Source organism: Rosa chinensis, chromosome 4 (assembly GCF_002994745.2).
Source record: "Rosa chinensis cultivar Old Blush chromosome 4, RchiOBHm-V2, whole genome shotgun sequence".
Lineage (NCBI taxonomy): Eukaryota > Viridiplantae > Streptophyta > Magnoliopsida > Rosales > Rosaceae > Rosa > Rosa chinensis.
This window is the reverse complement of record NC_037091.1, coordinates 39966916-39980733: the sequence shown is the minus strand read 5'-3', so window position 1 is coordinate 39980733 and position 13818 is coordinate 39966916. Positions and strand designations below refer to the sequence as shown.

General features: G+C 34.6%; 1 protein-coding gene across 1 annotated transcript; it reads left to right on the top strand.

Moving 5' to 3' along the window:
* Positions 1 to 3707: 3707 nt before the first annotated feature.
* Positions 3708 to 12126, top strand: LOC112200919. Its single transcript, XM_024341930.2, has 13 exons — positions 3708 to 3759; positions 3861 to 4013; positions 4172 to 4310; positions 4364 to 4607; positions 4700 to 4912; positions 5076 to 5168; positions 5255 to 5353; positions 5555 to 5895; positions 9053 to 9263; positions 11229 to 11342; positions 11589 to 11702; positions 11844 to 11894; positions 12010 to 12126. Exons 1-13 carry the CDS (start codon positions 3708 to 3710, stop codon positions 12124 to 12126), a joined length of 1941 nt encoding a protein of 646 aa, XP_024197698.2.
* The last annotated feature ends 1692 nt before the right edge of the window (positions 12127 to 13818 follow it).

The following is a 13818-nucleotide window of genomic DNA, read 5'->3' as shown; positions in this document are numbered from 1 at the left end:
TTTCCTCGTGAAAAGAAGCAATTAGCGAGGAAATAATGATTTCGTCGTTATTAGTTTGGGAGAAAATTATCTGAAACCCGCCAAATTCAATGGCGACAAAATTATGGATTCCTCGCTAAAATCCTGTGTTTTACAATGAACTATTTCCTTGTGAAAAGAAGCAATTATCGAGGAAATAATGATTTCGTCGTTATTAGTTTGGCGGAAAATTATGTGAAATCCGCCAAATTCAATGGCGACAAAATTATGGATTCCTCGCTAAAATCATGTGTTTTACGATGAACTATTTCCTCGTAAAAAGAAGCAATTAGCGAGGAAATAACTATTTCGTCGTTATTAGTTTGGCGGAAAATTATGTAAAACCCGCTAAATTCAATGACGACAAAATTATGAATTCCTCCCTAAAAGTCCGTGTTTTACGATGAACTATTTCCTCGTGAAAAGAAGCATTTAGTGAGGAAATAACGATTTCGTCGTTATTAGTTTGGAGGAAAATTATGTAAAACCCGCCAATTCAATGGCGACAAAATTATGGATTCCTCGCTAAAAACCCGTGTTTTACGATGAACTATTTCCTCGTGAAAAGAAGCAATTAGCGAGGAAATAACTATTTCGTCGTTATTAGTTTGGCGGAAAATTATGTAAAACCCGCCAAATTCAATGGCGACAAAATTATGAATTCCTCGCTAAAAGCCCATGTTTGACGATGAACTATTTCCTCGCGAAAAGAAGCAATTAGTGAGGAAATAACACTTTCCTTACTATTAGTTTGGGGGAAAATTGTGTAAGACCCGCCAAATTCAATGGCGACAAAACTATGGTTTTCTAGCTGAAAGTCCATGTTCTACGAGGAATTGTTTTGTCGTCAAAAGAAGCCATTATCAAGGAAAATAATATTTTCCTCATTATTGGTTTGGCGCAAAATTATATAAGAGACCCGCCAAATTTAATAGGGACGAATGAAAGTATTCCTCGCTAAAAGTCTTATTTCATCGATGATTGATCTCTTTGCCTTTGATGCATTTAGCGAGGATCTAATTGTTTTCGTCGCTGTAGGTTTTAGTGGGAAAAAAAATAAGGGAAAAAAATTGGCGGGATTAAAAAAGAAAAAGAGCAGGTAGATTTTTTCTTTGGTGGGGCAATAAAAAGTAGTAGTAATTAAGATCGTGATAAAAAAAAAAAAAAACATATAAAAGAGAACTATGATGACAAAACCCTACTTGTTAGTTTCTCCTTATCAGCTCTCTCTGAAACTCTCCTCGTGGGTATGTATCTAAAATCTTATTGTTGTTTTGTTTTGTTTGATTAATCATGGTTTGTTTTGTTGAATCTAATCTTGATATTATTTAGAATTGGATTAATTAACTTCAATGTCAATGTATTTGTTTTTGAAGTTCTCCTTTTGGTTAATCGATTTTGTTGTTTTCTTGTAGCCTAATTCTTCTTATGTAGGAATTTGTCATAGCTTGAAGATTGAGGATTGATCCTTTATATTTTTTCCGTGGCTTCATACCTCAATTTGTTGTATTCATATGCTAAATATAGATTCTTGGTTTGGTATGAGCCTTGGATTGATTTGTTGCAGCTCCCCCACCCAACGCGTATACTGTTTATCTGATGCTGCAGCTCCCCCCACCCAACGCCTTAATGTGTTTTGTTTGGGTCGATCTGTTGGTAGTTTTTTTTTTTTCCCTTTTTTTTTCGTATGGCTTTCTGTTCCTTGTTGGGCTCTTTGCCTATCATCCAGATGTTTGGGCATCTGGATGATATGATCTTGATTAGGGAAGCAATGTTTATATGTTTTCGACCCGATTAGGGAAGCAATGTTTATATGTTTTCGACCCGATTAGGGAAGCAATGACTTTTAGATGTCTGATAGGCAACCCGATTTCAGCAGAGAGAATATGGGGGATTGATATCTTCACTTTTATTGTTCTATTGTATCCATTATGGGAAGAATGTCTTAATAAGACACATGCCTATTGCTATTCTGGTAAAAAGCAATTTGTTTATGGATTGAAACTAATTAAATTGCTTCATGGTTTTGATTTGTTACTGTCAAATCTCCTACTTATGATTTCTCGTTTCAAGATATAGATGATGCTAGTAATTCACTGACATTTAGTATGCAAGAACGCTATGTAGAATTTGTTATCTAATACTATCAGGATAGATTATATTTGGAAGTAGAAGGCAAAATTTCACAATACAATTCTATGGCAGGTGAGAGTTCATTGATTACTCTAGATTCCAGAAGGTAGTATAGAATACCCTTTTGATTTCATTAGCTTACTTTATTTAATTGTCTATTAACACATGTAGAGAACACGAGGCTGAACTAAAGCAAACAAGTAATGCCAATTTATATAAAAGACAAGAAGAAGAGTTTCCTACTTGGTTTGAAAAACGAGTATGTTACCCGTATCCCAATTTTGATTAATGTTTTGTGTAATTTTTTTGTTAAAGTATGCTAATTCGTTTTATATTATCTCTAGATGAGTCATTTAGTCCAAAGTGGATTGGTGGATGCAACTGATCAACTTTATTGTTTGGCTTGTAAACCTGACGTGCGTGCCCATACATATACTGGTTGTATTGTTGATGGGGTTAGGTTCCACACAAAAGATCTAGATGATCGTCGCACCACACAAAATAGTGGTATATATCTCCCTGGAGTTTTTGTTGGTGGAACACATGATTATTATGGTGTTTTGCTAAATATTGTGAGATTAAGGTACGTAGATATGCATCACGTTTTTCTATTCAAATGCAAGTGGTTCAACACAGACGAAACAAAGAGAGACGCGAGAAAAAGAGTACAACGTGATTATAATCTTATGAGCATTAATTCAAGCTTTGTCTAGTATGAGGATGAACCTTTTATACTTGCTACTGAAGCGCATCAAGTGTTTTATTTAGATGATTATAAGTTGGGCCCTGAATGGAAAGTTGTCCAAAAAGTGCAAATGAGACATGTATGGGATGTCCCAGAGGTAGATGACGAGGATGAAGAGGTAGATGAGGAAAATTTTGATCCAGTGGCTAATAATGATGTCTATCAGCAAGATGAATTCAATGAAATTCAATGGTCAGTTCAAGAAGAGGGTCTTGAAAATCCTCAATTACATCAAGAGGATATTGAGCCCGAAGTCATTGCTTCAAATGTCGAGAGTGACGAATGGATAGATGATGGTAGGCTTAATGATTTCATCTGTGATGATGTTGAAGAAAACGATACTGATTATGATGACAATGAAGAAATCATTTCAAGTGATGACAATAGTGATTAGTTTGCGATGTAATTTTTTTTTTTTTGGTTGTATTAGCATATGCATTACTATATACCTTTTTTTTTGTTTTGAATTAAGCGGTGGCTAAGTAACTGCAACTTCTTTTAATAACCTTTCATTGTTTTTCTATTCTCTTTAATATTATGGCTTTTCATTTATGTATGAAGTTTATGATTATTATTAGTCACGTGTATGTTCAACTTCTTTTAATAATTTTTCATTGTTTTTCTATTCTCTATAATATTATGACTTTTCATTTATGTATGAAGTTTATAATTATTATTAGTCACATGTATGTTCAAATTTTTAATTAGCTCAAAATTTGATTTGGATATCCAATGTAGTTGTAGTTTTGGCTCTTCTTGTAAGTCTTGCAAGTTAAACTTATTTTATTTCTCTTATAGTAACAGTGACAAAATGTCGAAACGTCTTCGTTCGAATGTTTCCGGTGCCCAAAAGGCTAATGTTGGTATGTACAATACAATTTCTTTGCTACAAACATAGTATGTAAATATAGAATTATTTTATTTATTTCACTCATGATTACTCAAAATCATGTTAAATGAACAGGTGTCACTTTGACAAAACGGCGACGTGTACAAGCAAACGAACCTTCACTTCCAAATTCTTTGCAAGATGAACTTGATGTTCCTGATATCCCTACCTCTAATAGAACTACCCAAAGGGCTATTGCTAGTACCATTATCCAAAGGCCTACTGTTGGTAAGTTAGACTCTGACCATTTTGAATTAGGTTATATATATATTCTTTATGGGTCTAAAACAACTACTGCAATATTAAGTTATTTCAACCCATGACTTGATTCCAAAAAAAAAAAAAAAAATAGAAATCATAAGTTAAAATTACATTGATTATAACAGGTGACTCAATGAATGCACATGTTCAGTGCCAAACTACTAACCAGCCATCAATAAATGCTACAACTGAAGGGTTGAATGATGCTAGGACATCAGTCGATATCCAAGGATCTACTACAGGTACTCATTGTGTTGCTTTGTTGTATTTAAAATTTATTAATTATACATGTACTTCACTAATTAAATTTTTAACAGAAGGTCCAGAAAAAAAAAAGTGCGTGGAAAGACAAGAGGTTTAAATGCTGATAAGGTGCATGAGCAGCTTGGTACTAAAATACCTGTGACTTTCAAGAAAGAAAATGGCAGACCCACAGGTCCATATGCAGAAATGTTTGCTAATGAAATTGGATTCACCATTCGGAATCATGCAGCTCTAAATGTGAAAAAATGGAAGGAAGTAAAACCAGAAGATAGGACAAGTTTGATCAAAAGAATAACTGTGAGTGATTTTTTTTTTCCTAAATAATTTTCTTATTTTATTATATAACTATAGTAAAGTATTTTGTCTAACATTAAATTATTTATATGCAGACTAAGTACAACATTGACATGTCTCTACCTTGGGTTAAGAGATATGTGAATAAATCTTTTGGAACAGTGTTTGCTAACTTCCGTTATAAGCTGAAGAAGCATTTTGAGCAATTCTCAACAAAAGAGGAAGCATTAGAAAATAAACACAAAGATGTTAAAACTGAAGAAGAATGGGCTTTTCTGTGCACTTATTTTTCTAGTGAAGATTTTCAGGTACGTACAAGATTGTTTGTTTATTCTTTTTATTTTTGCTATAGTTGCTTTTCAAATACTACACTAATTTTGTTAATAATTTCTACATTTCAGTTTGCTTTTTAATGATAAGAACATAAAATTATAATTCCAAAATAATCATTTGATATGTTATACTTTCCAGATTGTTTCAGAGAAAAATTCTATTAATAGGTCACATTTGAAATATCACCATAAAGCAGGGTCGAAGTCTTTTATGTCGCATCAAGAACAGATTGTAAGTTATCTATATAGTTTTATTAATTAATATATTGTAACTATTATACATGTCTTAACAACATTTTTTTTTGTTTAATGCAATAGGCTGCACAATCAGGGGAGATGCTAGGTGCAATTGAACGCTTTGAAATGGAGTACAAAAGCATTAAAAAAGGTTGGGACTTGGGAGCGAAAGAATTATGGGTAAGTGACCTATTGATGTATATAATATAACTTGAATTATAGATGTATAACTATATATGCATATTCATACGTAGATATGTATTTATATAAAAAACAATTACATAGATTAAGATGATGAATATACCTATAGATTATAAGAGATTATTTTGATTTACTAGGAACTAAGCATACACACTTAAATGTATTTTCTTTTATTTGCAGGATCAAATGGTTAAGATGCGAACTGAGACAACCCTTCCTGATGGGACTCAAACTATGAATGATGATGAAATATGTGCAAAGGTTCTTGCAGTAAAATCAGGCTACATCAAGGGTTGTGGTTTTGGCCCTAGGCCTCCACCATCTAGCACTTCTCGATCGTCACTAGATGAAATGTCTGAGAAGAATAAAGAGTTAGAAGATAAACTTGAAGAGACCCAAGATACTATAAAGGCTCAACAAGAAAAGATTGATGCACAAAACGTGCTGATCCAAGAATTGCAGGAGCAAGGCAAAAAGTTTGAGCAGTTCATGGCAATCTTTATGAACCAACAAGCATCAAGGTAGTTATGCTTATCTAGGATTTAGTATCAGTTAAACAAGTTAATTGACTTTTGGATCATTTTTAGTTCAATATTGACTTTAGACTATTCCAATTAGTAGTTATGGTAGACAACATTATGAATTATTATTTTGTTTACTGTTTAACTAGTTTTGAATAAGAATCCTCTTTTTAGAATAAAATAATATGTATCGCTGACAGGTCGTATCGTAATAAGAAGACAACTGCAACAAAAAAAAATTTCCTCGCTATAGATTAAAATCAATAACGACAAAAATAAATTTTCTCACTGTAGACTGTAGATCCTACACTGACGGAAAACACATTCCTCGTTGAGTATCTTTATCGAGAAAACTTTTTCTTCTTGAAAAAGATACATATTACGATGAAACAAAATTTCCTCGCTGAAATCAGTTTATAGAGAGGAAAAACTTCCTCGCCCAAAGTTATTTATAACGACGAAAATATTTTTGTCCCAAAAACTGTAGTCTATACACCGACGAAAAACACATTCCTCACTATTGAGTATCTTTATCGAGAAAACCTTTTCTCATTGAAAAGATACATTTTACGAAGAAACAAAATTTCCTCGCTGAAAACAGTTTATAGTGAAGAAAAACTTGGTCGTCCAAAGCTATTTATAATGACGAAAATATTTTCGTTCCAAAAACCGTAGTTCCAACGCCGATGGAAAACATATTCCTCGTTGTTAAGTATCTTTAACGAAAAACTTTTTCTCGTTGAAAGAATACATGGTACAATGAAACAAAATATCCTCGCTAAAAAAGGTTTACAGCGAGAAAAAGCTTCCTCACCCAAAACTTATAACAACGAAAATTCGTCGCAGAAAAAGTAGTTTAAATATTTTATTTATTTACATTTTTTAATTTTAGTTATCATTGGCAAGGAAATAATTAATTTCGCGACGAAATCTAGTATGTCGGGAAATATATTTAACGACTATTTTCTAATCGTTGAACTTTTTTAACGAGAAAAAAGTATGGGTTTGAGTGAGGAAAGAAATTGTCGCTATAGAATAACAGCGAGACAAATAGATTTCATCACGAAAAGGGTTTGACGAGGACATTGTTTTTTCGTCGCTAAACCTTTTCTTGACGAGCATTCTCCGACGAATTGAAGACGAAAAGAATTTCCTCGCGGAAGTAATGTCTGTTTTTAGCGAGGAATTTGTTTCTCGCAAATGAGGTTTTTTGTTTTAGTGGACACAAACATTATTATCTATTATCTAATCTACCATAAAGTTAGATAGAGAAAGTAAAAAACAAACTAAGCCAAATACAATGCACTCAGGCAATTTGAAATAAAGTGGTGTAATTATGTGGAAGAAGACACTCAAACTACATGTCGGTTTTGGCCAAGCCTCATGCGGTCATGCCAAATAAAGAGATGCTCCATATTTGAATTTAAACAAGACCAAATCTGATTCAGACTTGGACCCAGATTTGGATTATTCTATCCTTAACGTTCTAGATGTGAAAAGGCTAATTGAGGTAGGCAGAAAAATGAATGTATGAAGCGTAGAAAAATGGTCCATAACCATGCTCTTCAGACATGGCTTTGCAAGTGCAAGCGTGTGGGTGAGCTCTAACCTAGACAAATGCGCTGGATCCATCAATTATCAAATGTGATGTAGAACGAATGGCGGTCCGAATTGAAGAACAACTCGATCGTGGAAAAGGAGGAAAACTCGGTTTGCTACAACTTTGGCATTCGGTGTCCGAATCACGATTGCTATAGCTTTCCGGAAAGGGAACCACGTCAGGAACAAAACTCAATGCTTGACATGTGGGCTTTTTCGGGCTTTCGGGGTCTTTTAGGGCCTCAAAACTATAATTTACTATTTTTCAGAATTTTCAGTTTTCTAGTTTGTTTTGGATTTGTTTTGGTTTTACCTGTGGGCTTTAAGGTTTCATTGTTAGTCGCCCTAGAGTTTGTTTTCTCATGTATAAGCAACCTTAAATGGATGTAGAACCTATCTTTTATTATATTATCAATCAAAATTGAGAGTTTTCTCTTTTATCTCTGGTGGACTCCAGAATTTTTTTTTTAGGATTATTGATTGTAAACCTAGAGTTACTTTCCGACTACGTCAAAATCGAAATAGAGCTAAGGGATCGATGGTTAATTAATCTTGGTCGTCAAAATTGGAAAATCACAGTGGCATTGTACGTACGTACTTTGCGTATGATCATGATGAAAATGTGTTGGATCACAACGTATGATTAATTAAGTACATATCATTGAATATATGTTTATCACTCTGTATAAGAATCTTGTAAATAATGCAATGTAGCTATATCTAATGATTAGTTTTGCTCCTCGGAGCATTTCTAATTAGTACATAAGCAAATTTTTGTTAATCAAAGTCAAAACTCTTGCTTGTACAAAAGAAAGATGTCATTTTTGGCAGTAAAATGTAGTTCTTAAAATGATAAAAAAAAACAAACAACATTACAGGACAGGGGAGTCTTATATTACGTTATTTTATCTCCATAAAGTAAGCCGATCAAATGGAATTGGGGAAGTCTTATTCGATTATTTCCCCTAAAGTAAGCTGAAGGGAAGTCTTATTAGATGGGGAGAAGTTTTGGCTCACAAACTAGGAAGTATACAAAAATGCCCTAGGCGCCGCTTTGACGCTCTAGGATTATGAGTTTGCTTCTCGAGCACTCTCTCCATGGCAACGATCGATGATGTTGCAACAAATTTTGCATTGTCACTGGCTCCCCTAGGCAACGATGTGGTGGATATCTCCAAGATGCCAAAAGCAGATACCAGGTGAGGCTCTCAGGCATACCTCCTTGCACGACCTCTCATGCCAAAGCCTTTTACAGCACTGGATTTGTAGTGCCATTTCAAGCGTATTTGTGTCCTCAACGCTACAGTCAAGGTCCAGAAAAGAGAGCAGAAGCGCTTTGTGATATCTTTTGATTTGCGCAAGGACAAGAACATGGTACTATGAGGTGGGCCTTGGTATTTTTAGCATGCATCAATCATCATCCATGAATATGATGGCTTGAAATCCCCCATTGCAATAATTCAGATGAATGAATTGTTCTTTTCGGTGGAACTGCGTAACTTACCACCAGCCTTAGATGTAAAGAATACAATTGTTAATGTTGCTTCGATTGCAGCAGGATCCTGGAGTGGGATGAGAAACAGTTCAAGGCAACATGTGACATTAGGGTTCATGTGGCACACCATATTGCCAAACCCTTCTTCATGACCAAAACCCTAAAGCTTGCGCACGGGGGTATTGAGGAAATCTCCTTTTTCTTTGAAAATCTGCTTGTCGTTGTCGGGATTGTACTCTTATCTTTCATGAAAACGGGGAATGCCCGTATGCAGGTAAGAACGCTCAACCGAGCTCGGATCCAAAGCGGGTCGAAAACAAGGTGGAGTTCCCTAGTTCTTTTGTAGGGTTTGTGCACTGCAATTTCAGTGGAGGTTCATTTCTTTTTCAGGGAATCTAAACGCTTATTTTGCCTCATGTGGCAAAGAGCCTATTTAGCTATGGTTCTTCCTCCAAACTGTGCAGACCTATGGTTCTCCATCATGCAAATCTGCAAGCCCCAGAGGAAGCCAACAAGCAGCTTGCATTGGTACCTAGTGCAGAACAGTCTCCCTTGAAGTGAGGAAGGCCTAGCTCTCCCTTTGCCTCTCCTAAGAAACTAAAGCTCACACTTAGGGAGCTCATAGTTGGCAGCAGTGGTTCACCTGCACCAACAAAGAGAATGAAGATGCATGCTGCCTCAATCAAGCTTTCTGCCAAATCATTGGAACTAGTAGAAATATTGGGTGGAATGCTTGTTCCTGCAAAATTCATGATGCCTAGGGGAGATGTCTCCCATGAATCCACTATCAAGAATAAACAGGGAAGGCCATTAGGGTCCCGAAACAAGAATCCTCCTAAGACCAAGAAACAAGTATCTGCTGAAGATGTGCTTTCCTCACTACAAAAAAGAATTGCAACCGCCACGGCAGTTTGCATCGGCAAGCATTTGCCGTCGCCATTGCTGATGCTTTAACTTCGGCAAACTTCTGCCGTCGCAAGAATATGAGAACTATGCGACATAATTGAGGTGCCGTGGCAATAAAGGTAGCAAAACAATAATATACGGCTACTGCAACCGACTGCCGTCATGTGAAGGCATGAGATAGTAGAGACTAGAGAGTAGCAAAATTTTATCTTATCCCTATGAAACTCTAACCAACGAAAGAGAGAAAAACTTCACTCCCTCTCAGTTCCTCTCTCTCTCTCTCTCTCTCTCTCTCTCTCTCTCTCTTCTTTTCTTTCCTCTCCCTCCATCGCCATAACCCGAAGCATCATCCATATCACCATGACCGTGGAATCCACCATTAGCGTCTTCGCCGTCCACTTCACTTCAACGCGTCATCGCCGGGACGATCGACCACCGCCATGCCGTCATTATCATGTTCCTGCAGCTGAAATTCCATATCTAACATTTCGACCGGAACCTCCTGAAGGGCAAAATCTCATACTCAATTTAGTGGGCATTTGACTAGCCTCTCAGCTACCTGCGAATCTATCTCGCCGATCTATGGTATCTATCTAATCTAGGGTTTCTAATCCATATTCCAGATTTGGTTTCTTTTTTCTTTTTGTTTGTATTTTTTCTGATTTAGGGTTGTATGATAATTGTTTGATGAGTTCAGCTGTTCGGATTTCAAATTTGATTTAAAGGCTTTATGAATCTGGTTTGGCATGATTCATTTAATTTTCACTTGGCTTGTCTAATTTCAAATATTTTGTTCATCTGCACATCTGTTACTGCTCTTACTGTTTGATCTAGAATATGTTTTTTGCTATCAGTTGTATGCTTGACCTGTACTGTCTAGTTTCTCATAAATTTTCATAAAATAAGAAAGCACAGATAAAGCTCCTCTTGATCCCAACACTGCGTTAGGTGGTTTCTCTGGGAAAAACTATTCCGAGGTAATGATTTTATCCTTTCTTTTTTCCTATTTTTTTCCCTGAACTTGAGTGTATTTTAAATCATTTCAAGTTGAAAGCAAGATTGAGTCTTGGAGTCTTTGATAAACGTTTTGATATTTCCAAAACAGGCATCAGCATTTATAATAACTTATCCTGTAAACAATGCTATTAATAAAGAGGGGAATGAAATTGAAAGAGTAGTGGCATGAGAGAAGGCCTTTATTGAGCTGGCAAAGGTTTACCTCTGTAATTCAGTTATAGTTTAGCTTTGTGTAATTGTTTTTTCCTGGTTGTTTAGTATGAAAATAGATAATTTATTGTTTTTAAGTCTAAGATTTGTATTGCATTTGTGATAGGATGAGCTGTTGCAAATGGTGCAATCTAAAAACTTAACACTATCTTTCTCATCGGAGAGTTCCATTGAAGAAGAACTTAAGAGTGAAAGCACTGCAGATGCTATTACAATATTGGTGAGTGGTTTCTCTGTTTCATGTTGGGTTGCTTTTTCCTTTTAGACCAAAAGATCTGAAATTCTGTAATTCATGAATACTGTTCTTGATGCAACATGAGAGAAGGCCTTTATTGAGCTGGCAAAGGTTTACCTCTGTAATTCAGTTATAGTTTAGCTTTGTGCAATTGTTTTTTCCTGGTTGTTCAGTATGAAAATAGATAATTTATTGTTTTTAAGTCTAAGATTTGTATTGCATTTGTGATAGGATGAGCTGTTGCAAATGGTGCAATCTAAAAACTTAACACTATCTTTCTCATCGGAGAGTTCCATTGAAGAAGAACTTAAGAGTGAAAGCATTGCAGATGCTATTACAATATTGGTGAGTGGTTTCTCTGTTTCATGTTGGGTTGCTTTTTCCTTTTAGACCAAAAGATCTGAAATTTTGTAATTCATGAATACTGTTCTTGATGTAATATCGTGGACTGTTTCTGATTTGTTGCAGTTTTCTATATCATTGCAGATAAGCTATCTTGTGATGTTCACTTATATTTCTCTTACTGTTTCATTCCCGGTTTGCTACCTTGCAGAAAGTTGTTTCATTCCCTATTTGCTACCTTATTTTGTGTTCTTTTAAATATCAAAAAATTGGTCAGGGCTAGTTGTTTTGGTATGCTGTGATATTCTAGAAGGCAAACTGTGTTTGGAAGGAAGATTTGGGGGTTTGGTGCATGATAAAGTTTCTGAAATTTTCAAGTCTCTTGGACTTGGTTGTTCCTGCTTTTGGTTCTGCTAAGGACTGGTAGTGATGAGTTCTATGCTTTGACATATTCTTTTCGGTATCACTTTGGGATTGGACAGTGCGGTATTGCTGAAGGATTATATTGGGATTCTTTATATTTTAGTATGATATCTTTGTTCCATTTGACAGTGGAGAAAAAGTTGATCTCCTACTATTTATTATTTCTAGTTATAACTGAAGATGATTAGTTGTTGATTTGTTAGCTTGCACAATCTCGTAAATGTATTTCGGTAATATGTTGATTTTATTTTTTTAGGAATAGTATTGTGTCTTTTAGGGAGGTGTATTGTATTTGGATTTGTGCAGACTTTTTTTAAATGACAGACTTTTTGAAAAGTCTACAGACTCTTTAAAAAGTTGATAGACTGTTATGGATTTCTTAAAACCATTGATTTTAGCAACAGACTTTTAGTGATTCATGAAAATTTATATATTTTATTATGAATGACTTCTACAGATTTCCTAAGATGTACAACATATTAAAAAAAAAACAAAAACAAAAAACAAAAAAAAATAAAACAAATGCAGCCCAAACACAAAACAAAATAATAACTTGTTGTCTCTTCAATGCTCCAGTATCTTCTAATAGAAATTGACTCAAATAAATGATTGTTAGTCTGTCTAGTGAGTTTGTTCTCATTCCTAATCTCCCAACAACATAAATATACAATATAGATCACTTGATGTTTATGGTTAATTATTCTCATCATATTTGTTTTCGCCGATTAACATATATTATAGTAATATTGGTCAATGTTTTGATCTATAATCAATCAATTGAAATTCAATTGTTTAACCTTTTTTTGAACCATAATATAAATTCAAATTAATGAGAATAATTAATTAATAAGATAAAATTTAGTATGGTTCAAGGTCTTAGGGTTAGACCACAATATTTGAGTTTTAGGGTTTCATAAATCATTTTTATTGCTATTAGGGTTCGAAGTATCACAATTGAAAAAACAAAAAACAAAAATCGCATTCAACAACTACAATGAACATGTTGGGTATCAAAAAAGGTTGATATTATAAAAGATTAGAGAAAAGACAAAAAATTAAGACAGAGAGATGATGAAGGACAAATTTCTTCGTGAGTAGAGAGAAGAACTTTGATAGACTTTTTTTTTTTTGAAGAGGAAATTTTGATAGACTTTTTGAAATCTTTGGTCTGGAGGCTGGAAAATTATTGGAGTTTGGTATGTATAGTTAACACTACATAATCCATGATTATCCATGATTTTCTAATTCCATAAGTATGAATGATATTTTGAATACCTCTGTATTTTTATTCATTTTTAAAAGTCCTAATTGAATACCCCTAGATTTTGGTGGAATTCATGAAGTCTTTAAAAATCCTAATTGAATACCTCAAGACTTTCATGGACTGTTAAAAGTCTATATTGAATACACCCAGACTTTTAAATTCCATAGATTTCTCTAAAAGTTCCACTAATTCCATATACAATACACCCCCCTTAGTTTTCTGATTAATCTGACGTACTAGTCAAGAATGAGCAAATGACTTGTTTGTCTTTCTCCCTACTTGAGTTTCATGTTCTGCTAGTGGTTTATTCTTAGTTAGTACTGAATTCAAATTGTTGGGATTGATGCTCTTGCTGATTGTGTATTTGTATCAGTGGCTTCATTAGCTTGCAATTACATGTTTTTGGGTTCATTAAAGTCTTGTTGTTTATAG

Coding starts and splice junctions, on each gene's coding strand:
- LOC112200919 (XM_024341930.2), top strand. CDS start 3,708: ATGTCGAAACGTCTTCGTTCGAATGTTTCCGGTGCCCAAAAGGCTAAT. Junction 4,014..4,171: donor TATCCAAAGGCCTACTGTTG/GTAAGTTAGACT, acceptor TGATTATAACAG/GTGACTCAATGAATGCACAT. Junction 9,264..11,228: donor CGGGGAATGCCCGTATGCAG/GTAAGAACGCTC, acceptor CATTTGTGATAG/GATGAGCTGTTGCAAATGGT.